The sequence below is a fragment of the Equus asinus genome, chromosome 12, assembly GCF_041296235.1.
Source record: "Equus asinus isolate D_3611 breed Donkey chromosome 12, EquAss-T2T_v2, whole genome shotgun sequence".
Taxonomy (NCBI): domain Eukaryota; kingdom Metazoa; phylum Chordata; class Mammalia; order Perissodactyla; family Equidae; genus Equus; species Equus asinus.
Window position 1 is genome coordinate 7,213,582 of NC_091801.1, and position 27,845 is coordinate 7,241,426.

Below are 27,845 nucleotides of genomic sequence, written 5' to 3' on the forward strand. Positions count from 1 at the left end.
CAAATGAGAATGAAAATGAGGTGACAGTAGGACAAACTTAAAATATTCCAGCTTCTGTAAGATTTATGGTGAGAAGAGAACACTAAGTAGCTCTAAACAAACAACAATAATCCTATTATCATTTGCAAAATTAAACAAAACACTTAAATGTTTAATTACAAAAAAAATTGAGAGTAAAGAAAGTTAATTAAGGGGGGCTGGCCCAGTGGCGTAGTGGTTAAGTTCATGTGCTCCACTTTCGCGGCCCGGGGTTCACAGGTTCAGATCCCAGGTGTAGGCCTAGCAGCACTCATTAAGCAACACTGTGGCGGCATCCCACATAAAATAGAGGCAGACTGGCACAGATATCACCTTCCTCAAGCAAAAAGAGGAAGACTGGGAATAGATGTTAGCTCAGGGCCAATCTTCCTCACCACAAAGGATATATAATAAAAAGCAAATAAAATGACTAAGAAGCAGCATTTGTAAAAACAAATAAATAAAATGGGATTTAATCACACAAAAAAAGAATGTTAACTAGGGACCAAAAAGGTTCTGAAATGACAAATTGATTATGTATGACAACTAAAGATTTCACTTTTTCCAGCACTGGGTACAAAAAAAGTGGGCACCAAGGCTAAAGATCGGAAAAGTCAAAGAACTATATATGGAGTCCACATGTCATATAACAATATGGGCAAACGCCTGATTATTAACACAACCTTTGAGAAACATATATATATGTACACGCCTAGAGAAAAAACTAAGATACACCAAAATTATGTGCTTGTTTGAGTGATTTTTCCCCCTCTATTATAGCATGCAAATTTAGTCTTACTTATATAATGAAAAAAATACTTAAAAATTATACTTCAAGACTATATCCAACTAGCCCCGGAATGAAAAGTGAAGAGATACCCTCAGATACGCAATGTTTACCTGGTTCCTCCTTGATGAACGACAAATCTTCTTCCGGATAGGCAACAGGTGGCGGCAGCACTGAGCAATCTTCCAAATTCGTTTCATTATTAGGTGGTATATTATAAATAAATCTCTTTGTAGTTTGGTTTTTCCTCCTTGCTTTGCCAGTCTCTTGAATTCCCTGGGATCCCACATTATTCCAAATAAAAACTTTTGTCTGACCTTGAGATTCATTTTCAGCCAATTCAGGTGAACCATCCTGGACCCAACTACTGTCATTCATTTGGTAGCTTTCTATTTGGCCCTCATCGACATTACAACCATCATTTTCAATTTTTACATTACTTGCCAAATTGGTAAGATTCCGTGTTGCCCAAAAGCTGGCAATTTTTTGATCCCGTGATGAAGGCAGACCATCTCTATTAACTGGTTTTCTATTATTATAGTCCACGACTACAGACTCTGGAGCTTCTGATTTAATGCTTATGTTTAAGGCATCTTTAATGAAATTTCGGCAAGTTTGAACAACTTCACTCATTTGAAGATAGCTGGCCACTGTCATCACTTCAATGGCATTTTGGCTTGTGAGCACCAGGTTACCAGAATACAAGAAGTCCAAGATGACTGAAAAACCTTGAACTGCAGCAATATCTAAATGGGTAGTATTGTTTTGGTTAGGGCTTTCTTTGTTTGAAAAGCAATATAAAGTCTTAAAGTAACGGCTGCCTGCAACCAGGATGTTCTTATGAGCTTTAAAGATTTTTCCGCTCACCACAATGCTGACATCACAAAGAATACCTTTCTTTCTCTGTTCATTCAGTTGTCGAAGAAGCTGATAGCAATAAGAGTTCTCGTTTGGCCTACTATTAAAGTCACAGTACCCCTCCTCTGACGGCATTTCTGACTCCTGCAAGTGGATGGAAAACACCAACATTAAATTTTACTTACTTTTTAAAGCCCCCAAACCAAGGAAAACAAATATCATCAATATAACTTCTTAAAAAGCATGAATCAAATATCCTAACTTGTTAGTAATCATTCTCTATTTTGAGACTGAAATGTTCACGATCCCAAATATTGAGAGGAAAGGAGTGAATAGCTCGGTGCAAGCCAGTGCTAGTATAAGAAAAATCACACACATCTGAATGAGATCAGCAGGATTTCCTTTAAAGAACAACATGTATCATGTCATTCTTTTCAAATACCAGCTAAGAACATGGATTGAGAATTATTTAAAATTAAAATAAAATGGGCATCTTCTTACATAAAGGAAACTTCCATTTAGAGGAATCAAATTAGTCTGCCTCATCTCTTTAGCTGATAGGAAAGCAGCAGTCTTTATGACTGAACTTAAAATATTCAAGTTACAATATGCCAGGCATCTCATCCCATTTAACCCCATTAAAAAGGCAAATTTTAGTCTTGGCAAACACTGAATCAAAAAGTTTAGGTCAATGAAGTTAATTAAGTCTAACTAGAGATAAAGTTAAGACCCTAACAGGAAAATGTGCTTCAACTACAAGAATATCCAGTTATATAATTTCCCAATCAACTTTCAAAATGCCTTCTCTCTTTAGGGTCATAAATACTAACGGTAAGGCAAAATTCCTGAACTCAAAATTCTTAATGCTTATAATTTTCCCTCCTATCAATCTTATAAGTATTCCTTACAGTTCTGTTTAGCATCACTAAAGTTAGGGCAATTTCCTATAAAACAATAAAGGTTGTGTGCTCCGACAGTGAGAATGAAGGAGCATGATCTAGATTTCAGAACACTTCTATACCAGTTATTAACTGCACGCCCTTGGGCAAGTCATCATCCCTGAGTCTTCTTACTGCAAAGCAGTCCTAGAATGTTCTAATTAAGGCTCCTAAAGGCAGAGATGTACGTCCCCTCAGCACCCTGAACAGTGCTCGGCACACTGTTTAATAACTTAGCTAGGTTAACTCAAGTAATCATTTTTTTCTAATAGAAAAATTGCTTAGATTTTCCTAGTAGAAAAGATGACTGAAAATGGCAACCTTATTTGGCTGTTAAAAATTCATATTTTCCTTGATACAAAATATTAACTTAAATACAGGCCATTTCTATAAAATAACGAAACACACACACACAGATCTACAAGTATATGAGCATGGGAAAAACATGGAAAGATGCATACCATGTTGTAAAAATGCTGGAGGGCTGATGTGCTTGGAGAGGAGAAGAGAGGGAGGGGGAATTAGGAAACAAACAGAAGGCTGTAGAGAACACAGTTGTTAGGACTGCAAAAGAATATTCTCATGGAAACAATATTCTAAATGGTGGTGAGATTCCTAAACAATCCCCAAACTGTTCAACTCCATCATGAGTATGGCTAAATTACAAAAATACTAGGTTTAACGCCGAGTTCTCAACACAGGAGGCCATACATATAATAATCCCAATTCTCTGAAACTAAACCAGGTCACACGGTCCATCCAAGAATTTTTTTCTGCTTCCAGATATGAGAAGTCAATTGAAAGAACCCAAATATCAGAATCTCAGGACGCTTGAGTATTTCACAGGGATAATGGAACAGTCGGGATAAGCCTGCAAATCTGGGGTATCTGATCACTACTGAACGAAGCACAGAAAGTAGAGAATTTCTTTGTCATTTCCAACTGAGGCGTGGCAGTCCTATCACCCCCGGGGACCCAACTGCATAGCGCCTTCATACTCTAACACCCTTCCTCCACCTTCTCACTCTCTCACACCAAAACGCCCCACGCTCTACATCAGTTATCTTCTCCTCCCACCACAACACCCAATCCTTAGCAAAAACTAGTGACAGCCAAGGTTGGAGTAAAATCATCAAAACAAATAATTCATGAGTTAAGTCCCACATTTTTGATTTTGCGGGGTGGAGGAAGGGAAGTGAGGTAAAAAACGTTTTAACCTTAGATCTTGTATATAAACCAGTATGTTGTGAAATTTCAAACCATTTAGCAAGGGGGAATGAAAATGTTTAGGACTTGTGTGAATAAAGAACTAAACCAATACTGAAAACGCTATAATCGTTACTGCTACAGTGTAATTTTCTATAAAAGCATCATACTGTTTACTTGATCTCCCTTTTACGAGACTTTAGCAATAAGACTTTACTAATTTCCTTATGCTTTCTACTCACTACAGAAATTTCCAAACTTGAACTAGGAATCTTTCTTGAAGGTAGGCCTGAAACTAAGCTTTGCTAATGCGTGCGGTACCTACACAGCAAAGCTCACCTGCTTCAAAGCTCCGACAGATACAGCTTTAACAGTGCGAATGCTCCGAAGGGCAGAAACTGTAAGCACTGATCAAACTTTGGCAGCACATCATGAAATGTTTGTGGGAGCAGTGAATTAGCATTTGCAAGTCAAGAACTGCCTTACGTGTAGACATCAAGCAGTCCAAAACACTTTTAAGGAGGTGGCCACGTCTAACTGTAGTCAGTCACTTTAGGCTACGGTCACTGTGTTCTGAATTTTCTGGGCCAGTCCCAATTTCTGAAATTCTCTGCCATTATCAGACCAAATGTCCTAATTTTTAAAAATAACTCAGACAAAAGTGTATCCACCAAAATATTTGCCCATTCTATTTTAACACAAACGATACGAATCAAACCAACTGTTCAACCACTGTTTTTGCTCGTTACTGTTGTACGAGAACAGTAATGTTCCCGCTGTTACAAGCAACACCAGCAACTTCTTTTTCACTACTGATTAGAGCACTATGCCATGTTTCTGTAGCAACTATTAAATATGTCCTTCGCAATGAAAGGTTTACAAGTCAAGAGTTTATGTACTCTCCAAGGGGAGTATTATTTGAGGATTTGGGTGAAACAGAGCTGAATAAGCACAAAGCACTAAAATAAACTGCCAATATTATTTGCTGAACCAAATAAACTAAGAAATTCTTAGTTCTCAAATCTTACAGCAAGTCCCAAAGAACTCAAGTCATTTCTGTCTCTGGCTCCTTCTTTAACTTCCACGTCTACTCTGAGTCTACTGGAAAGCCGAGATATCACTGATAAGTAAAAAATATACTGACAAAAAGGTTTAACTATTTCCATAGCTGGTCTTTTCAAATGTTGGGAAACTTTTTCTATTCCTTTTCCCAAAAATGAAAACACAATTTAGCCCAGACATTAGTCTAAACTGGCTAAACAAGGAGATTTTAAGGAAATGGACATTCAGACTTCTAAAATCAGACAATGTTGTTACACTGGAGATTCTGTAAGTATGAAAAGTCCTCAATGCTTTTATTTGTGAAGATTACCTATAAGTAAAATAATAATTTTAGATCTGGAAGACGTCTTAGAATTAACCCTTCCCAAATTAAGACAATACAGAAAGGTGTCTATTTAGTTAAAAACTTCATAACACATTATCTTCAAATTTATTTCAGAAAGGCTAAAAAATGTAAACGTTTTACTCATGAGGAAAAAGCTGCTGAAGCTCAAAAAATACTGACTTTACTCATTTATTTAATAAGCATTAAGTGAATGCCTACTTTAGACAGGTTCAACACTGGGGACCCAAAATAAGTAAGTACAGTTCCCAAACTGAAGTCATCCTAGCAGCCAAGACTTTCAAGGTACCAAAGAGTGCATAAGCGTGTTACAAAAGCAGAGAGAGGTGTATCTAATCCAGTTTTTTGGAGGTGGGGAAACGCTTTTTGCAAGAAAGACCTGAACAGAGCCTTAAAGGATGCAAGAGTGGAACGGGATGGGGCCGGCCCAGGGGCACAGCGGTAAGTTCACATGTTCCGCTCCTTGGGGGCCTGGGGTTCGCCAGTTTGGATCCCGGGGTGCACATGGCACCGCTTGGCAAAAAGCCACGCTGTGGTAGGCATCCCACATATAAAAAGTAGAGGAAGATGGGCACGGATGTTAGCTCAGGGCCAGTCTTCCTCAGCAATAAGAGGAGGATTGGCAGTAGTTAGCTCAGGGCTAATCTTCCTGAAAAAAAAAAAAGAGAGAGTGGAAGGGGAGGATGAGCATTCTAAGCCCACGAGACAGCATGAGAAAAAAGACCAAGATGGTCTACAGCATCCTCACAATTCCAGATTTATGAAAGAACTTCAAGGTGTTCTAAAAAAAAGCCCAAGAAATGCAAATATGCGCTTATGAATATTTTTGGAGGTAAGTGTCTATAGCTTTCATCAGATTATCAAGAGACGGACTTCCCCACGAGATTAAGAACCACTGAGGTAGGTGCCTTACAGAGCTTTAGGAACAGAGTGATCTGACTGGATTAGCAGACATAAAAATGACTGTGGCAGTGAAGCGGAGGATTAACATCAGGGGACTAAGACTAGAGATACTGTGACCAGGGGAAGCGACTGTTAACAGTGCAACATACTTGCAAGAAACAAGGACCTTAACCAGGGAAGGCGGATAATGTCAACGGAGGGAGGGATGGTGAGGCAGAGCCTGGAAAAATATTTGGAAGGTAAAATCAGCAGAACCCGAGTAATTAACTAGCGGGGGGGGGGGGGGGTGGGAAGGAGGGGTGCGTGGGGTGGGGGGGAATCACAGGGCCTTCAGCCTTCTAGTGGGGGGGGGGAAGGAGGGGTGCGTGGGGTGGGGGGGAATCACAGGGCCTTCAGCCTTCTAGCTTGGGGAGTTAGATAAGACCACCACCCAGTCTCCCCACACTTCTGAGGGGGAGAGAACTTCGGCCGCAAACAGGGAGCTCATCTGTGGTCAATCCATAAAGGATAAGACAACGCTATTTAACCAAAAATACAATTAGTATTTACTTCCCTATCCAGAACTATAGTCCTCTTCTGATAAGTGGATTAGCAGACAAAAAGATATTTCCAACACAAACATCAAAGTGTAAACTGAAAGCATGAAAAACATAAAAAGTCTGTACTATTTTGTTGCCACAACCCACTCAAACAGTATATTGGAAAAACAAAAACATCAATTTCCACTTTCAAATCCAAATTTTAGAAAAAAACAAATTGAATTTCTAGAATGAGGACAAACAAGGCCACAGCAAACATATGCCATATAGATGCCTGCTGGTGGCACTGACAAATTCTAACAGTCAGAAGAGGACAGGAAGGTCGGAGGGTCTCCTTTGCAGGATTCCGATCACCTCTATGACCTCCCTGAGTGTCAGCATCTTCTCTTGCAGTCTGAGTACCATCTCCAGAAACTCTGATTCCATAGGTCTAGGGCGGAAATCTTCAGGTGATTAGAAAATCCAGCCAATTTTGGATGGCAAAGATAGGCTTTACTACCCACTCTCTCCTCAAAACCCACACACAGACTACACAGGTGCTTCTAAACAGAAACACATCGTATGTCACCATAATTCTCCCTTCCTTAAAACTGCTAGTGTGCTCACTGGTTAACAAAATAAAATACATTCATTTTAGCACGATAAGAGATCTTCATTACCTGGAGTCTGTCTATCTATTTAAACCTGATTCTGGTGGGGTTTTTTGTTGCCGTTTTTTGCTGAGGAAGATTTCGCCTGAGCTAACATCCATGCCAATGTTCCTCTATTTTGTATGTGGGTTGCCACCACAGCATGGCCACTGACAGATGAGTGGTGTAGGTCCATGCCTGGGAACCAAACGTGGCCGCAAAAGCAGAGCACACTGAACTTTACCACTAGGCCACGGGACTGGCCCCCAAACTTGATTTATCATCCTGCTCAGCAACCAAATTATCCACTTCTCAGAGAAACCAAGACATCAGTATCTATTGTGCTCATGCTGCTTCCAACTGCAATGCCTGGAATGCCCTTCCCTCCTTGTTCAACACCTATTCATTCAACACAATTAAGTTCGGGAGCCAATTCTACACGCTTCTCCCAGCCTTCACAAGTCAGTCAATGACTTCCTTCCTTTAGTGTCTTCACTGTGACCTGAACTTACTTCTAACATGGCACCTATCATTTTGGTGTCATATCTGTCTCTCCTCACTAAACTACAAGTTTCCTTGAGGGCAGAGAAAATGTCTTACTTATATGTTTCTCTCCGGTGCCTTGCAGGTACCTAATAAGGAAATTTAAGGGGGAAAAAGAAGCCAATCCTAGACGCACTATAAGGTACAGTCAAAGACACACTACTAAAAAGTTGAAAAACACAAGGGAAATGAACCAGCTGTTACTGAGTCACAATGAGTGAATGTTAGAACCTATACAGTTACACAAAACGGTTCTTAATGGGCCACAGGCTCATCTTTAACACCTATTTCTCCTTCGTGAAGAGTTTTTTGGACTTTCTTCCTAAATTGATAAAAACAAATCTTTGAGCTTTATTTTTGCCGAATGCAAAGAAAAGTGTTAGATCTGTCTCACCTTTGCTTTAGTTGCTGACATCAACATATTCCAGTTAGTAATTTCAATCAGATCACAGATCTCAATTCAGTATCTACTGTCTAGAAAGGTTAAGTACATTTATAACAATACATTTGAGTGCATGTTTTAGGTTTAGTAAACTGCAAAGAGTTGACAGAATGCGTCACTTAGGCTGTGAAAATTTCCTAACTGGGTGGAAAGTGATCTAAACCAAGACAGTGGCAATCACTGTTATTAAGGCAATTTTAAAGCCCTCGGGCCAACAGTCAAATCCTGTGTGAGCTAATCACTGAACCTGACTCTACGCAGACACAGTTAGTTGTCACAAAATAAAAACTATGTATGTTGTCCCTTACATCCTTATGAAGCAGACGGGGATCTCTCTGAAACAGAAGGCTCAGAACAGATTCTGAAAGCATGTTTATGCACTCTCCCATGAGCACTCCTTAGCAACCAACATCCGATTAACAGAACATCAAACTTTTTAAGTGTGTGCTACAATGTTTTGGTCACTCCCATGGAATCAATGAAAAAGGACTTTTCTTACTTACAGAAAGCACAAGAAATAAAACTAACTCTTAGTGACAGACTAAGATACGGCCAAACTCCTCTCAAAAAACAGGTGTTCTTAAAATTAAAAAAAAAAGGGGGGGGGGTGGTGTGCAGGAAATGAAGGGACTGAACTATCCCTGGCCTCAGACTGAATTCTCGCTGCAGAACTTCAGAACTCTCATTTCAATACTTTTAAGGCAGGAGAAAACTAATGCAAGATATTCTTTATGCCACTGAGAAAAATTGCAAGTATGATGAGGAAGTCTCAGGATGTTCAAAGAGCTGGATGGCTAAAGACTCTGCGCGTATGAAAAAGAGCACCGGACTGCGCTCTAGAATCAAGAGTCCCTGAGATAAAGCGACTTCCAAACTGACAAAACCGTAACACTGAGACGTGACGTACCAGGCCACACACACAAAATCTTGTTACAGGAGACTTATCTACGACAAAACTAGCTAACGATGATGATAGTGGTCATCATTTACCAAGTGATTCCGTGCTGGCATACATACTTTGCATACAGGAGGAAACTGGAAGTTAACTCATCTGCCTGCCAAGTAGAGAGGATTAGGACTCAGGTCCCCCTAATCTTAAGCCTTCAGAGACTCTTACAGACTGTGTTATACTGCCTCCTACAGGTGATCAAAGGCTCCAGAGCGGCGAGGGAAAAAAGGGACTGAACCCTCCCCAAAGGAAGAAGTCAGTCAGTTCTTGAAACTGTCACTCACTCTAATAAGACAAAGAGATTACGTAGGTGGTACCTAGGGTCAACAGCACAGTCACACCCCAAACTAAGGTTAGTTAGAATGAAAACAGAGACATGATTAGGATCAATACACAGTGGAAACATCCAAAATCCAATCAAGGGAACCAAGAGACTGCCTCAGACAACCAGGACTTCCTATACTGCACTGTCTCCAGTCTAATGGAGGCATGTGGTAAGAGCTAGACGGTCTGCAGATTGTACCTATAAAAAGGGCGTTTCAGGGGGACCAAGGGGAAGGCAGGGATAATTCAGAGATCAAGGTTAGGAAGGGCTCTGCCTAGGAATGAATTTCCTGCTCCAGATATGCGCCCAGGGGAGAAGGAGACACCACACCAAGTCCATTATGAGGTTGTCCAACTAATTCCCTTTCCTCTGATTTCAGGTTCACTAAGCAGCTAACTATAATTTGCATTCCCATTCAGATTTGCCTACAGGGAGAGAACATGCTGATAAGAGTAACTGGTCCACTGTAATACTAAGAAAATTCATTCCAACTATCTTCTTAAAATTTTCTAAATACCAACCTACCATTATTTAGAAAAGCAGACTTCCATTTTCACAAATCCCCCACCTCCATCATCTCACTAAACAACTTCAAGAAGATATTACTTAACCCTTTAAAGCCTCAGCCTCCTCTTCTGTAAAACGGGAACAAATTACCTTGCAGAGTAAGGTAAATGTGTGTTTGGCATATGGAAGACAAGGAAACGTTAGTTCTATTTCACTCCACCGCCCAAGCTCACAAACCTACTAATTGCAGAAAGCTGAGATCTGAACCCAGATTTACTCCAAAATCCTTTCTTTTTCCATTACAACATTCCTTATAGGCTCTAGTCTCAGTTGTCACCAAGGACTCTAGACTTAGCACAATTTACTTAACCTTTCTGGGCCTTCTATCTTTAAGTGACCTTCCTTCTAAGGCTTAGGCAACTAAAATTTGTACAAAAACTATCGCCATTGTCCACTGGGAAAAATAACCTTCTGCTTTAAAGCCTTAACTTCTGGAGGAACTTCTGTGGTACGGAGTTATCGGACAATGTAACTCCAGTATAAGTGTTCTGAGCAGAAAGATCACTCCAATAAAAACACAGAGGGACTAATATCTGAAAGCTGACTTTCTAAAGCCAATGACTGGCTACCAATACAAAAGGATGAATTCCACCCACCACCACAGGTTGTTTAAAAGTCTTAAAAGGAGGACTGATCAATATCTGGTTGGTTTGAAAAGGGATTACGAAAATGGTAAGACTACCACCTTCATGCTGGAAATATTACAAGAACTAAGAGCTAAAGCATGGCTCACTTGTTTTGTAACTAAGGACTTACGATCTCAAGCAGTTTGGTAAATATACTCCCTACCAGTCTAAGTCAACCACTCGAGACAACTTCACGTTAAACATTTCTAATAGGCTAAATTTAAAGTCAACTGCATTTGTAAGAAACGTTTTGAAAATGGGAAGATTACAGAAACTCTCAGCACAGAAATCTGGGTAGAAGGAAACAAGAAAATGCAGTAATTTACCAAAAACATGCCTGTGGTATGCAAGAAAGTTCAACAAGAAGTTCAAGGGAGATGAATTTAGTAAAATTATTCACAAGAGAAAGGACTGTCAATCCAAGCAGCTTCCTCTACATTTACATACTACTCTCACATTTCACATTTTCCTGACCTGATAGAAATTTTCTCGGATGGATGTTTTCCTGAAAGGGCTGGAGTCAAAGGTTAACGAAATTGTCTCACTCATTCTTCAAAGAGTTACCAGCTTTTACTTCCACCGGCACGCTAAAAAACTATGAACACAGGGCAGTTCTCTAAAATCACAGCTAATAAAACTTTTGACCGCAAAAATCAATCTTTTAGGGTGAAAACCTTCAACCTCGCTTTATTAAACTTTCCCTTTGATCTAATCTGATGGGCAAAGAAAACTACGTTATAAAAAAAAACGTAAGAGAAATTCAGCGCTACGATTAGAAAACTGCCATTGCATGCCCCTCCCCACCGCGGCACAGATAACTTTGGGAAACTTGCTCCCAGCCTTTCTAAAGCCCCGCGCAGAAGATCCCGCGCCTCTCCCACCTGGAATGATGCCTCCCGCCCGGGAAAGTGGTTTTAGGTGATAACCGCTTTCCCTGAAAGACCTGAAAAGCGCGAGCAGGACCTACTGTACCTGGGCGTTGGCTTCGTGGAGTTTGTGCTCGGTGGAGACGTGATGCCTCAGCAGGAGGGTCTTCTTGTAGTTGCGGGTGCCTCGCGACAGCTCATCGTGCCCCACCTGGGGAAGGTCCCCGCTTACCCCGTCCTCGGGGGGCTTGTGGCACCAGCCGCAGGACATCAGGCCAGTCTCCTTGGAGTACCGCAGCCAGGGGAAATCTTTGAGCCAGGAGGTCTGGAAGGAGCACTGGAGCTTCTGCAGCAGGGACTTGGGGCGCGCGAGCGGGAGCTGCTGGACGGCCTCGCCTTCGCCAGCTCCCACGCCGCTGCCCTCCGCTTCGTCCCCGCCATCGCCGCCCGAGCGCCTGCTGCTGCCGCAGCTGCCGCCTTCCGCCCCGCTGCCGTCGCCCAGGCTCGCCCCCTCCTCCTCGTCCTCGCTGCTGTCGCTCAGGGACGCGCCGTCCTGCATCGCCTCCTTCCCCTCCAGCGCGTCCAGCTCCAGCTCCACGGCCGCCGGCCCGCGCCCATTGAAATGCCTCGGGGGCCACGCCGAGGGCTCGGGGCGCCCGCGGCTGCTGCCATTGTTGCCGAGCCCCCCGCCGCCGCCGCCGCCGCGGAAGGCCAGAGTCCGACGGTTCCTCTCGGCAAGCAGGGGGCCCCCCGCGCCGCCGCCGCCGCCGCCCAGCGAGCCGGGGCCCCCCGCGTCCGGGGGCAGCAGCGCCTCCTTGGCGTCGTCGGCGGCCGGCCCGGCGGCGGCCTCCAGGGCTTGGGGCTCCAGGCCCTCCAATTCCGCTTCCTCGTCGGCCCCCCGCCCATCGGGCTGCGGGGGAGCGGGCGGCGGGGGCTGTCTCGGCTGCGGCTGCGGGGGCCAAGCCGAGGCCTCCCCGCCGGCGTTATTGTTCGCGGAGCCGCCGCCGCCGCCGCCGCCGGTGACCAACCCGCCTCCTCGGAACGCCAGCGTCCTGCGGTTCATCTCACTGAACGACATGGCGCGCGCCGCCGCCGCCCGGTGCTCCGGCCCGCGCGCTCCCCGCCGCCGCCGCCGCCGCCGCCGCGCCCCCGCCCCGGCGTCCCGCTCTCGCGCGGCCCGGCCTCGCCCTCGCCCTCGCCCTCCCGCCCGGCCGCCCGGCCCGCGCTCGCGCCCGGGGCCGCCGCCCGCGCCCGCCGCCGCCGCCGCCGCCGCCGCCTCCTCCGCGCGGGCCGCCGCCTCGGGCGCCCCCGCGTCCTCCGCCCCCGCCCCGCGGCGCCCCGGCGGCGTCCCGCGCGGAGAAGGGGGCGGCGGCGGCGAGGCGACGAGCAGAGCCGGGCGCGCGGGGCCTCCGAAGTTGCGAGGCGGCGGAGTGCGGGCGCCCCGCCGCTGCCCCGCTCGCCAGCCGCGCGCACACCGAGCCTCCCCCGGCGAGCCTGCCTCCGGCGCGCCGCCGACTCCCGCCGCCGCCGCCGCCGGCTCCGAGGCGCGCTACGCGGCCGGCCGCCGCCACATCGCGAGCCGACAATAAAGCCGGCGGAGCGTTTCCGTCCGACCAGGCCCCGGCGGAGGTCGAATGGCAAATGAACAACGGACCGTGCGCCCACAATGCACCGGGGTAGCAGTAACCGCTGGAGGGGGAGAGGGTGGGGGCGGCGGGGGGAGGGGGCTGGGCCTGGGCTGGGCCGGCTGGGGTGGGGGCGCCAGGGGACCGGGAAAGGGGCCGGGCGGCGCTCAGGCCTGGGGGCGGGGGTGCGGCCGGGGGGAAGGAAGTCGGCCGCGGGCGGGGGGACAAAGGCCGGGCGGCCGGCCGGGGGTCTCGGGGAGGGGCGGGCGCGTGCGGCCGGGCCGGGCCGGGCTGCGCGGAGGCCGGACAGCTGGCGAGTGTCAGGGCCGCCGCCCGGCCGCACGCACCTCCCCGCGCCCGGGACGCGCGTTGTCCCGGCCGCGCCACGAGTTCACCTGGGACTTTGCAAATAACTGTGCCACTGGTGGCAGCTGCGCTCCAGCCCGGCGTTTGGCTGGGGGCGGGCGGCGGTGCCCGGGGAAGTGAACTTATTTTGTTCCTGCACAAAGACTGGACCAGGCGGTGCCTTTCACGCGAGGAGGTGCCGAGCACGGACACCTCGTCGTCGGATGCATTGTGTGCGCGAGCAGCACCTCGGGCCCCAGGCGGTCATCATTTCACAGAAAATGCACCGCCCCGAGTGTCTTATTGCTGTGATGAAATGGAAATTTAAATAAAAGGTCGAACACGTGCGTTCACTGGGAAGTATTGACATGGGTGTTACATCACCAGCAGCCAATCAGATAACGCCAGTCGTGTTTATACTTCTACAACCACCTTGTGAGTATTACAGTATGTCATAACTATTAGGCAGGGTTTTCCCCAGGAGCGGGAGGAGCCTGCTGATACGGACGCTCCGTGCGGCTCCGAAGATTGTGCGTTTAAAGACGAGAATTGCTTTTTAAAGCTGATTTTTTTCTTAACTGTCTACATTGCAAGTGGAATTCAGAGTGATTAGAAGCACAAATTAAGATGGAAATGAACCTCTTATCCTCTTGGTCGAGTTTTTCAGAAAAAGGTTTTCCAACCTAGAGCCCTTCGACTCCTTATTTTTTAAATTTTAAGATGCTAAATTTAGCGTATTCTGAAGTTTAGATTCATTTTACTATTTTACAGTGTGAAAGCTTAAATTATTTTTATTTAAACCTGTTTCAGATAAGAAAGAAATGTTAAACTATGGAGGGGTTTTTTTTTTTTATTCCTTTAAGAAATGTATTAAGTTTAATCACAAACTAATATGTTCAAGATAATTATTGAGTGGAAAAAATATTTATATGGTAGGGTACATTTTTTCATTAATATAAAGATATGCATAGAAAAAGGAGAAATACACATCAACTCTTTACGGTTATAGATTACTATTAGAGGCTTTGATCTACTTTATGTATTAATGGAAAATTATATATGTTTTGTAAAGAGGATGTACTACAGTTTTTAGGCCCTCTGGTTTTCTGATTCTGTTCTCTTCAGGAGTTTCTATTTTTAAAAGAGCTAATGCTGTGAATATATAATGTGGAATATGGTAGGTTTTTCAAGGTTAAAAAACAGCTTTTCCCAGCCATATTATAAAATACCATTTGTCTTAGTATTTTTCAATGGACTAAATACACGTGTGCACTCCCAGCCTCATTTATACTGTTGACTGTGTAGATTCCTTCAAAGCAACTTTCACTTAGTTCACTGTAATTTTGATATCTGTATAAATGTTGTGTCTCAAACAAAACACATTGGTTCTGCCTTATAGATGAAATGTCATTTTCATGTAAAAAATGATGCTGCTGACCTACCACAAGAAGATTTTGGCATTGAGTTATTTTTCCGGTCATGATCGTGTTGTCACCTGGCCACCAGCGATCCCCAGCTTGAAATTCCCATATGGGTCTTCAGAGTGGTACAGTTTGTGGGTTTTTTAAATTTCTTTTGTCCTGCTGTGTTTCAGTTGTTGGAAAGTTTAAAAGTGTAGGGTCTTTGCCATTGACCGAATTTTTCCCTTTGAGAAGTGACAGGATTCTGTCTGCTTAGCTGTATATATGTGCTTCCATGTAATATATGGAAGAATGTTATAATAATACTGTGCTTTGTCCTCAATGCGTTTTTAAAATTCCAGGCACTTTGCAAATAAATACATTATTTATAATATTTTAACCACCACTGCTTCCCTCATAAAAAAAAGGTGAGAGTTACTGAAGTTAATTGCTTATCTAGGCTTAAAGTGATGGGAAGTGAAAATGGACTTGAGAATTTTTATTTCAACTTTAAAGGTTGTTTTCATTCCAAAACTGTTAAATTCATATCTTTGTTTCTTTTCATCTTACATGCCTGGTACATAATGGGCACTATGTAAGTTTCTGCTGGTATTATTATTTTTGCTTTCTGGGAGTGTCAGAATCACCAAAAATGCTTGAATCCATAATGGTGTTAATTGTGTCAGGAGTGTATTTTTCTCAGACATATATCTTACCTTATATTTTGTAAGATCCACATTGTCTTCTGTCTAGAGTTATGTTTAAACGTGGGCTAATTAAGAATGAACGACACGAGATTCAAGTGGTACAAATAAATGACCAACTCTGGGACCACTGAACTCCTCACAGCCGAATAGAGTGAGTGTGCGGTGCATGTGTGTGTGTATGTATTTATGTTTTTGTCATTTTGTGTGTATAAATATATATTCTTCTCTAGACCCTGAAGGAAGATCGGATCAGCAAAGTTCAAGGGACCAGTATTCACAAATGTCTCAGAACAGCCTGTACAAGGGAACTTTGAGTAACAGAAGGGGATCTCCTGTTCTGTAAATGGAGTTTTTAAGAATTCCCCCACCCCTTCCAGTCTCCTACCAGCAAGCAGGGATCTGTTCTCCCCTCTCGCCCCTATATTTACTGTTGGGGTTCTACCATAGTCAGGGGGATTCCCCTTTATACTTACCAGGGGAACCCCTCAAGAATGGGGCATCCCCACCAGTTTGTCCCCGGATTTCTCTTTGGGCTATGTAAAACTGCTGTAGGTTACCCTGATCCCGGGCCACTGTCACTGCAGTGGGGCTGAGCTCCTGGATCTGGGTCAGCTGATCTTCCGTCAGACTTGACTGTCCCTTACTGCCCCCGCAGAGGCCCTCTGCCTCTGTCTGCACTTTGCCACTGTAGCTTCCAGTGACAATGGCCTGTGATTCTGCGTGTGGGGTTGATGCGTGTCACCCACCAGAGTGAAGCTCCTGAGAGTAGAGACTGTGCGTTATTCACTCTTAGACTTTCCTACCCCAGCCCCACCCTGGCACATAGTAGGCAATTAGTAAATTATTCCAATTGTTGACTAATTTATCTTTCCTTGCAATCTACCCCAGCCCCACCCTGGCACATAGTAGGCAATTAGTAAATTATTCCAATTGTTGACTAATTTATCTTTCCTTGCAATCTATTTTGAGAGGCAACATTTTCTTCTCTTTCTTCTTTTTTTTCTCAGCTAAGTAAAAAAAGTATTATTTTTAAAGGTATTGAGCTAATGTTTCCATTGCATTTATATTAAAAGCAGTAGTACTCTTATATACATACAATGGAATATTATTCAGCCTTAAAAAGAAGGAAATCCTGCCATTTGCAACAACATGGATGAATGTGGAGGCCATTATGCTATGTGAAATAAGCCAGGCATAGAAGGAAAACCACTACATGATACCACCTATTTGAGGAATCGAATCAAACTCATAGAAGCAGAAAGTAGAATCATGGTTGCCAGGGGCCGAGGGGAGGGGAAAGGAGAAGTATTAGTCAAAGGGTAAGAAGTTTCGGTTATATGAGATGAAGTCTTAGAGGTCTGCTGTGCAGCGTACTGCCTATAGTTAACAATGCTGTATCGTATACTTGAAATTTTGCTAAGAGAGCAGATCTTAAGTGTCCTTATCATAAAAAAATAATAAAGTGGGCAGTAGGAAACTTTTGAAGGTGATGGATATGTTTATGGCATAGATGGTGGTGACGGTTTCACAGGTGCATATTTGTTTCCAAACTCATCAAGTTATATACATTAAATATGTACAGCTTTTTGTATGTCAATCATACCTCAATAAAAGCGTTTAAGCAAAAAAAAAAAAAGCAATGGGAATCATATAGTTATAAAATTAAATTATTAGCACCATTTTCTTTGTAGCTTACAGTGAATTACAGACACTTTACACAACCTCCTTGTGAGTTAACCCAGGGTAAGAAGTGCTGTCCTCTTTTAACAGATGAGGAAAAGCAAGTACAAAAAGGTTAACCGACTTGTTCAAGGTTTGTAAGGTTGCAGACAACAGTATACACTCTAGTCTAAGGCATTCTTAGCTACTAAAACACACATGATATACTTAATATTATATCTGCATGGTTATAGTCTATACTAAGTTTTTTTTTTTTTTTGGTGAGGAAGATTACCCCTGAGCTAACTGCTGCCAATCCTCCTCTTTTTGCTGAGGAAGACTGGCCCTGAGCTAAGATCCATGCCCATCTTCCTCTACTTTATATGTGGGATGCCTACCACAGCATGGCGTGCCAAGCAGTGCCATGTCCACACCTGGGATCTGAACCGGTGAACCCCGGGCCGCTGAAGTGGAAGTGCGCACTCAACCGCTGCACCACCAGGCCGGCCCCTACACTAAATTTTAAACTTTCTTTTTTATTGTTTAAATGTGCTCATAGGAGAAAAGAAAAAGAAAAAAGATCACCCATTATTTTCCATACCCGACTGTAAACGCAGTCTTCGTTTTCTGTGCCTAGCTAAAGTTGTTTTTGAGTGTTTATGAATTAGATCTTAGCATATTTGTACTTTGAGTTATTCATATGCTTTCATATGATTAAATGTTTTTGGTATCATTTTAATGGCTGTGGATATACCATAATTGATTTAACCAGTCTTCCATTGTGGAACTTTTCATTGTTTATGGGTTGTTGTTGTGGTTTTTTTTTTTTTTTTTTTGCCATTATAAACAGTTCTTTAGTGAATCCCTGAAACTAAAACTTTTTTCTGTTATTTAAGATAAATTCTAAAAGAGGAACTTCTGGCAAAGGGAATGAACATTTTAATAAAGTCTTACTAGTACCACGTGACTCCCCTCCAGAGACGCTCTCACAAGTGTAAAAAGTACCAAAAGCAAATACTATTAGGGAGGCAGTTTTATAATATTGGGCAGTGAAAGACCTGTTTCTAAGCAGAACACAAAAGCCAGAAACCTTAAAGGAAAAGATGGACAGAATGGACAATATAAATTGTGAAACTTTTGTTTTTCAAAAACATAATAAAGGTTTTTTAAAGTAAGTTAGGAAGAAGAAATCTGGGATGTATGTGACAGACAAAGGCTTAATATCCCTGATATACAAAGGGCTCTTGTAATCTATCAGGCAAACGTGTAGTAGAAGAAGAAAATGCACAAAGGACGTGTATTAGAAAATCACATTAGAAATAAAAGTGACGAGTAAGCATATGAAAAGATGTGCAGACTTGGCCAGTAATCAGAGAAGTGTACATAGAAACACCAGTGGATAAGTAATTTTTCAACCCATCAGAGAAATATGAAAATGAATATAGTTGGGAGTGTAGATAGGAATAACTTTTCTGGTAGGCGGGTTGGCTGTATGTGTCAAAATATAAAATGCATATATATCTTCTTACCCAGGAATTCCAGTTCTAGGAGTTTATCCTAAACAGGTGTGTTAAGATGTCTGTGGGGCCAGCTCTTGTGGCCTAGTGGTTAAGTTCACGCACTCGTTTCTGTGGCCCAGGTTCAGTTCCTGGGCGCCGACCTACACCACTCGTCTGTCAGTGGCCATGCTGTGGTGGCCGCTCACATACAGAAAGAGGAAGATTGGCAGTGGATGTTAGCTCAGGGTGAATCTTCCTCAGCAAAAAAACCAGTCTGTGCAAGGGTGTTTATTGTAGCACTTTAAAAGTCTGAAAAACTTGAGCTTCCATCAGTGTGGGGTTATTTTCATACATTATGGTGCACACTTGTAATAAATTATTGATAGCTGTTAAAAAGGTTGATGTGGGGGCCGGCCCCACGGCGCAGTGGTTAAGTGCGCACTTTCCCCTTTGGTGGCCCGGGGTTCGCTGGTTCGGATCCCAGGTGTGGATGACATGGCACCGCTTGGCAAAATGCCATGCTGTGGTAGTCGTCCCATGTATAAAGTAGAGGAAGATGGGCACGGATGTTAGCTCAGGCCAGTCTTCCTCAGCAAAAAGAGGAGGATTGGCAGCAGTTAGCTCAGGGCTAATCTTCCTCAAAAAAAAAAAAAAAGTTGATGTATTATGTAAGTCCAAGGCTTATTGTTGAGTGAAAAAAATAACATATCAACATATATAATAGGAATAATTCATCCAATTAATATTTATCAAGCACCTACTCTTTTAAGCACTGGGCATAATTATGTTGCTGGAAAAAACAGCCATGGTCCCTAGAGCTATACATAAGTTCCTAGTAAATATAAGCCTGGAAAGTAGTTTAGAAGGATATTCACCAGAATGGGGACAATAATTATCTCAGTAGTAGAATTTCAGTTTCTAGAAAACTTTCTTATACAATACACCTTCTATACTGTCTTATATTGAGAATGTTTGTCTACCTTGAGTATATAATCCAAGCAACCAATAAAGCTATTTTTATTTGGGGGAGAAAAGTTAACTTTGATAATCAGTGATGTATTTTCCTCCAAGACTTCTGGGGAAAAGTACTATTCATTCTCCTTTTTCTCTACTTATTGTGAACCACTTTGCCCTGCCCCCCAAAAATAAACACAAAAGATTTAAAAGATAAAAACCAGTGTTTCTTTTCTTAGAAAATTCCAACCCCTTTAGAACACTATTTTTCAAAATCTTAAGTTGACGTGCATACGTCCAGGGAGGCATCTCCAGGTATCTCAATAAACCACACATTCTGGCGGTCCATTCCATTCCATTCCTCCTGGGAAGCCAGTAATCTTCTCAAAATGCCAGTCTGATCCTATCACCCCACCCACACTTAACCGTACAAAGGTTTCAATTATTTTCTGTTGGTCTACATCTCAAAACACTTTTTCAATGCCTGCAGAGCCCAGTAAGGTCTGGCTGCCTTCCACCGCTCCAGCCTCATCTCGCGCCCGGTTCCCCCCTTTCTCCAACACTCTCCCCCAGAAGCTGGCCGCCTCCTCTCCTTCATGTTTGCTTGATCCCTGTCTGGCCTTTGCACAAGCTGTTCCCTGTCTGTAACTCTCTTCTGTCCCTTCTCCTCATTAACCCACATTCATCCCTCCATCACTTCCTCAAGGCAGCTTTCTCTGACCTCCCACACCCCCCAACGTTCAAATATCCCATTGCAGATTCTCCTAGCGTTTTTTAACTCTCTGTCACAGCACTTGTCACAATTGCAGTTTTTGAATGTGTAATTATTCGAATTTTGCATACTCCTCCAATAAACTTACAGCTCAGTGAGGGCAGGGACCATTTCTGGTTTTGCCAATGTTGTAGTTCCAGCATTTAGAAGCAGTGACTATGACACAGACAATCAGTAAGGATTTGTTGAATGACTCAATTTATGAACGTGCAAATTTGCAAGCACTAGGTACACACAACCTTGAACTTTCAACAAAGACTAAACCATAGAACAGGATTTTACCGAATAGACTAGCAGAACAGAGATATGTTATGGTGGGGTTTAAGTGTTGATAATATTTGCGTGTTGTACAATGTAAGGCATTTCCGTAAAGTGTACAGTTGGAGAAAGGTGGTTTTGGAATTTTTAAAAATTAAAGCTAGTGAATAAAAATAATTCCAATTAAAACTATTAGGTACTCTCAAATAAAAACATTGCTTTATCTCTGAAGTTATGCTTCTAATTAAAAATTTTTGAAAATTCCAAATTTAATGATTGCTAACCATTTTGTGATTGCAGTTTCTGTATCTTCTAATTCGTCACAAATAGGGGTTGGCTCACTGTATTCTCAGAGAGAAGTAAAAAGTCAAACGCCTTCTTTGTATATATGAGTTGCACAAAAATAGATTCTTTTTACAACATGAATTTTTATATAGGCTGCAAGGAATGAGAACAATGGAGTCGGGGTAGGAGGCTGATAGTTATTTTTATCAAAACCTGGATTATTAGAACCACATCTACGTTATTGATTTCAGTAGGAGATCCATCCCAAATACTTTGTTACAGATACTGTTTGGCTCACATCTTCATTTCCCTGATAGGTCGATTAACTAGGATCTGTTCAGGCGCCACAGATTTCACACTAATCCACCTCTTTCATAAATTTACCAAGGCAAACAAATTAGCTTCAGAAGGATCAGGTGAGAAAACATGGAAGGGAGGAAGATGCCAAAGCTATAAAGGTACAGCACTATGAAGAAATACCCTAAAACAGGGCTTTCTACGGAACCTCATGCAGCACTTTCACAGAGGGCTTAAATGCCAAATAAGATGACTGCCTCCCCCCAGAATTTGGAGGTAATGTCAAGGTCAGAAAATGCCACACCTTGAAACTAAAGCTGACAGAATCGGTATATATCATGAGATGGTCTTTACAAAGGAAACCCGCCGTCCCACAGATGTGATTAGGGTGACTGTTCCACATGTTCAGGATCGAGAGTACATCCTGGGGTTGGAATGCAACTGCTTCCAAGAAAACTCGTAGAGTTTCAGGTCGAGTTCAGTGCTCTTCAGGCTGGGGTGCGCTTAGCCCTGGACGTGTACAAAGAATTTCCAAGGGACACGTGAGCACATAGCTGGTTTGTAAGAGAATTAGTTGCCAGGCTTTCAACTTCCATATGCACTCTTTTTCCAAAAAATTGAACTCCTGGAGAATGCGCCTCCCAAGCTGGTTTTCCTTTCCGACTTCCCCTTTCACAGTCACCCTTCCCCCGCTCCGCCAGGAAAGGCAAACCTTTCACCGATCCCTAATCTGACTGTGTTACATGGCCCCGGGTTGGAAAAGGGACACCAGAGACAAAGGGAGAAAGTAAATGTCCCTAATCGCATGATAGCTACACTGTTTCGACTCCAGCTTTTGCTTTCAACAAAACTGAAGAAGGACTTTGTTGAAGTGTTGGTTGATCCTTAGGAATAATTTGCAGAGAGAGATCACTCAGGGTTTTTCACACATAACTTGGAAGTGGTTTAAAGAATTTTGTGACATAGCTAAAACTAAACTTCTATTTCCATCATCCATAATTTTTTGTGCACAGATGTTCTCAGCATGTATTCAAAAGAAGAAAAAAGAATAAAATGTGTGACAAACTCTCCTTCTAGCAAACAGATTCTTGGCACATTAACTGAAAAACAGCTAATTAAGAAATGGCGTTTTCAATACATTTTTATGTCATGTCTAATATCAATATGTTTATGTTGCTTTGACAAAAAGTGCACTGATAATTGTAATCGTAACTCATTTCAGGATATTTTATAACATTTAGGGTCATAGAAATTGTTTAAATTAAATTTAAATTGATAGAGTTTTGAGTATAAATATATTATAAAACTGTGGGGAAGTGGAATGAAAATAAAGGAATAATGTAAATTTTCTAACTATTTTTTCATGTATTTTTAAATGATGGTGGATATCAAATAATTGTAGTATATAGATTTCATTGAATATTTTCTATGAAGATATTTTATTTTGTAGTGTCAATATTTACAACATGCCAGAAATGATATTCATTACAATTTAAACATACGATGAAAATATCTCAGATGCTACCTTAAGAATGCATAAAATGGTACATAGTATTTCAAAATTATTTTGGGAGGACACTGGTCCAGTTCAGTGTTTCCCAAATGCTATTTTTCACCAGTTGGTGGTGAAATGAAAAATAAAGACAATCTAGAGAACTTTCTATGAAGTTAAATTTGTTCAATTTAAAAGACTGCCTGGGGGCTGGCCTGGTGGCACAGCGGTTAAGTTTGCGCGTTCTGCTTCTGCGGCCTGGGGTTCGCTGGTTCAGATCCCGGGTGTGGACATGGCACCGCTTGGCACACCCTGCTGTGGCAGGCGTCGCACATATAAAGTAGAGGAAGGTGGGCACAGATGTTAGCTCAGGGCCAATCTTCCTCAGCAGAAAGAGGGGGATTGGCGGCAGATGTTAGCTCAGGGCTAATCTTCCTCAAAAAAAATAAAATAAAAGACTGCCTATTATTTTGAAATTAAATCTTTCCTGATGTTTTAGACTTGACATATATTTTGAAATTGTGATGTCGATGGATGGTAGCTTTTTCTTTTAAATGTTCTTCATTGCTCCCCAAAACGTTAAAAAAAAATTTTTTTTTACTTACAAAATTCAAAACCTTGAGCCAACCACTGGTCTAACGGAATGTAAAGGGGAATATTTTATAAAACAGAATATTCTGGAATTATTGAGAGACGGACACAGCCAACTTACCACCTAGTTTAATGGACATAGCCAGCAAGCCATTTAAAGGCATTTTTTGCATTTCTACTGTGTACCAAACACTAAGATTTAATAGATAAATAAGATTGTCCCAACTTCCTAGAAACTCACGTTTCAGTGAGGGACAGGAACATGTAAGTTAATAATTATAACGGTTAAGTGTTGATAGAGATACGTACAGATTGCTGTGGAAACGTGGAGGATGGTGTGATTGTTGCTGGTTTGAAAAACTGAGTTGCTAGGGAATATAGATCTTTGAGCAGGGTTTGGAGGTACAGATATGCATTTTGCCAAAATAAAAGGAAATTTATCCTAAAAGTAAGGCAATTTTAAGTTGTTCAGTGTGTTTGGACTATCTGGAAATGCTTGAGGTGAGATTTGAAAAGAAAGGAGGAGGAGAGATCAATAAAGACTTTGGATTTTATCCTGAAAGCAATGGGAAGACTGAAAGATTTTTAAGCAAGGAATGACTAAATCACATACTTCTTAGTAACATCTGGTTCCTAATTATATGCTTGTCTGACAATCTGATTTTTTTTTTTTTTTTGAGGAAGATTATTCCTGAGCTAACATCTGCTGCCAATCGTCCTCTTTTTGCTGAGGAAGGCTGGCCCTGAGCTAACATCCGTGCCCATCGTCCTCTACTTTATCTGTGGGTCACCTACCACAGCATGGCGTGCCAAACAGTGCCATGTCTGCACCCGGGATCCAAACTGGTGAACCTCAGGCCGCCGAAGCGAAACGTGCGGACTTAACCTCTGCGCCACCGGGCTGGCCCAACAGTCTGATTTTTGATTTGGCCTCCTATGTAAATTCACCCACTAGGAAGAAATTCTCTTAATAAACAAGTTAGATTATCCTGCCAGATAAATGTTCTGTTGAAAAATAGTGAATTGGCAGTCTCTTCTGAATTTGATTGGTTTTGAAGTAGTGTCCGAAATCTAAAATATTTTAAACAGAGTGATCAAGCCCAGTTTGGGGATGCCCATCCCTGAGCTGCAGATCTGAAACAATATCATTGAGATCGACAAGTTCTTCCCACCTCTTGAAGTCCTGCCCAAGAAGCTAGTAGGACTCCTAACAGCTTTCTCCATAGTATCTATTGGCCTCCCACCTCTCAGGTATACTGAGAATTCCACAGCTATCATGGCAACAATTTCAAAAAAGATAGCAATGATACTTTAAAAATCCTTAACTTCTGGGGCCGGGTGGTTAAGTTCTCACGCTCCGCTTCAGCGGCCCAGGGTTCCCAGGGGTTCGGATCCTGGGCGCAGACCTATACACCGCTCATCAAGCCGTGCTGTGGTGGCATCCCACATAAAGAAACTAGAATGACTTATGACTCGGATATACAACTATGTACTGGGGCTTTGGGGAGGAAAAAAGAAAAAGGAAAATTGGCAATAGATGTTAGCTCAGGGCCAATCTTCAAAAAAAAAAAAAAAAAATCCTTTACTTCCAGAAACGAAGATGGAGCTCTTCCAAACACTCATGATCTACCAACATAAAATTTTGCCTCAAACTTTGTGCTACTCTTGCAACAAGAGCCAGAAAGAATGGTGGTGCCGTTATTCTTCTGTCCCCAAAAGGAATGGACCAGACAGTGTGGGTGGAGAAGGGAAGAGTCATAAATACCTTTGGATAAGCTGCTCAGCGTAGTTGCACTACTTACAGTGGCTCATTAGTGTCATCTGCATGTACAAGGACAGTCAGCGTAAGTGAGGGAAGCTATTTTCCTGTTGGTGAAATGAAAATCAAGTCATTAATTTCGGTTTGATAAGTTTTTTGACTGCTCTCAGATAGGTTTCCCCAGGCCCGTCGCAGTCAGTGTTGTCCTGTGCAAAGTGATTATGCCTCAATGATCAGTGGAACACTTGGCTCATTGAACAAGTACAATTCAGGTACAGCCTACTGTTTTCTTCCATTTGGGTAACCTGACCTAACAACCATGGGATTCTGTTGTTGCCTCTTAAATATTTCAGGATTTTCAGGTTTGCTCAAGAGACATAAATCATCAATTCCTGATTCAGCGATTTCTACCTTCTCGCATGCTCAGTGTGACTTTAGTTAATACATTTAGGTCTGCAAAGATATCCGCATCCATGGTGGGCACCAGTCACACATGCTGTGGAGGACTTCAGTTTTCATAATTTGAGACTTGGGAAAATTACCTAATATCTCTAGACCCTGTTATTCTCATTTGTTAAATGGAGCCAATAGAAGAATGGTAGTCACCCCCTAAGTCTGCTGTGAAAATTTAATGGGATGGTATATGTAAAGCTTTTAGCTCAGCGTCTGGCAAATATAAACCAATAAATTAGTCAAGTTGTCACATCCTTACTACACGCTGGGTGCTGTAGTAAGTACTGGAGATAAATGGTGAGCAAGTATAGACACAGTTCTTGCTGTCATGAAGCTTACAGTCTAATGGAGGAAACTGACAATCAATCACAAATGTAAAAAGAAGAAAGGGAGGGAAGAAGGAGCAGAACATGATGCTTTTGCACCTTTAAAGATTTGACTCTTTAGGGTGACCAAAGAGGACTTCTTTGGGTAAGTGTCTCTTGAGCTGGTATCTGAAGGATGATTAAGAGTTAATTTGGGAGCTGGCCCCATGGCCTAGTGGTTAAGTTCTGCACGTTCCACTTCGGTGGCCCATATTTGTAGGTTCAGATCCTGGGTGTGGACCTACACCACTCATCAGCCAAGTTGTGGTGGCGACCCACATACAAAACAGGAAGATTGGCACAGATGTTAGCTCAGGCCTAATCTTTCTCAGCAAAAATAAAAAAGAGAGAGAGAAAGAAAGAAAAGTAATTTGGTGAAGTGGAGAAGAAAGATGGCTTTCCAGCCTGTGCAGAGGCCTGCAGAGGAATGGGTCATCATAGGTTTGAAGGATGGAAAGCAAGCCCGAGTGGTTGGAGCAGTTGACGGGGGAGCAGGATGAGACAGAAGGTGGGTTTGAGATGAAGTGGGTGGATCCATTGTGTAGCAGTTTTAAGTTTGTCTCTGGTGAGAACAATGAGAGGCTACTGAAGGGCTTTTAAATGAGGTCGAGGAAGGGGCAGCATGAAGTACATAGTAAGATTTGCCTTCTGAGATCATGTTGGCTGTTGAAAATGCCTAAGAAGAGGACCAGAGGAAATAGGGGCTATTATAAGAGACAGTGAAAGCTGGGGCTAGGTTGATGATGGTGACGGTGGAGAGAACTGGACCAATTGGAGAGAGCATTGGGAGGGAAACTTTAGAGAAGTTGGTGATGAATTGGGTATGGTGAGTGCTGAGGATGCCTCAGGTTTCTGACAACATTCACTGAGACAGGTGACATCAGAAGGACAAAGTTTGGTGGTGAAATTATGAGTTCATTTTTTGGAAATTTGATTTTGAGGTTCTTTTGAGATATTTAAGAGGACATGTTAAGTAGGCTGGGCTTATAGGATATATATGTGTCATAAACAAATATATGTGTGTATACACACACGCACAACGTATGTCATCTGCATATCGGTGGTGACTTTTTCACCTGTGAAATGGGCATCCTGGGGGCTGGCCTGGTGGTGCAGCGGTTAAGTTCACACGTTCCACTTCAGCAGCCCAACGTTCACCACTTTGGATCCCGGGTGTGGACCTAGCACAGCATGGCAAGCCATGCTGTGGCAGGCGTCCCACATATAAAGTAGAGGAAGATGGGCACAGATGTTAGCTCAGGACCAGTCTTCCTCAGCAAAAAGAGGACGATTGGCAGCTGATGTTAGCTCAGGGCTAATCTTCCTCAAAAAAAATAAATAAATGGGCAGACTAATCCTGCTTCATAGGAACATTGTAAGAATTGAGTTGGAGATGATGTACATAAAGTGCCTAAGCATATAACGGTAACTGAGCTACGGTAGGAGAGAGCAAGGCAAAGGTACTGGGGCCAGTAGTGGAGGAGTAATATGGAAATGCCTGAGTAAATGCAGCAAGGAGTGTCAGACGAGCAGCAGCCCGAATGTAACGTGATAAACAGAATAGTCTGGTATATACCATTTCGAAGGTTGATCACTAGATTCTGTTAGAAAGCCACTTAGATGTTGTCTAAATGAGCAGTTATTGAATCTGAAGCCTGAAAAGGCTCTTACTAATACTAACTACAACATTAAAGTACTCAAGGGAAGTTCTCATGGAAATTCATGAACATTGATTGGGGGTCATTAGTCCAACGTGGTAAGGTCAGAGAAAAATTCCTGGAAC

General features: G+C 42.8%; 1 protein-coding gene across 2 annotated transcripts in view; it reads right to left on the reverse strand.

The window, feature by feature from the left end:
- ZBTB10 (zinc finger and BTB domain containing 10) overlaps nucleotides 1-12,785 on the reverse strand; it is a 35,856-nt gene extending 23,071 nt beyond the window's left edge. Inside the window, exons 1-2 of one of the 2 annotated variants that reach the window (XM_044780318.2) lie at nucleotides 11,708-12,785; nucleotides 919-1,807 (exon numbers count right to left, since the gene is read on the reverse strand). In XM_044780318.2, the coding sequence (XP_044636253.2) occupies nucleotides 919-1,807; nucleotides 11,708-12,679 (1,861 nt within the window). In that variant the 5' untranslated portion in view covers nucleotides 12,680-12,785. The remainder of the gene's footprint in view (nucleotides 1-918; nucleotides 1,808-11,707) is intronic. The other variant, XM_014851015.3, reaches the window with a different exon arrangement.
- Nucleotides 12,786-27,845: the final 15,060 nt, after the last annotated feature.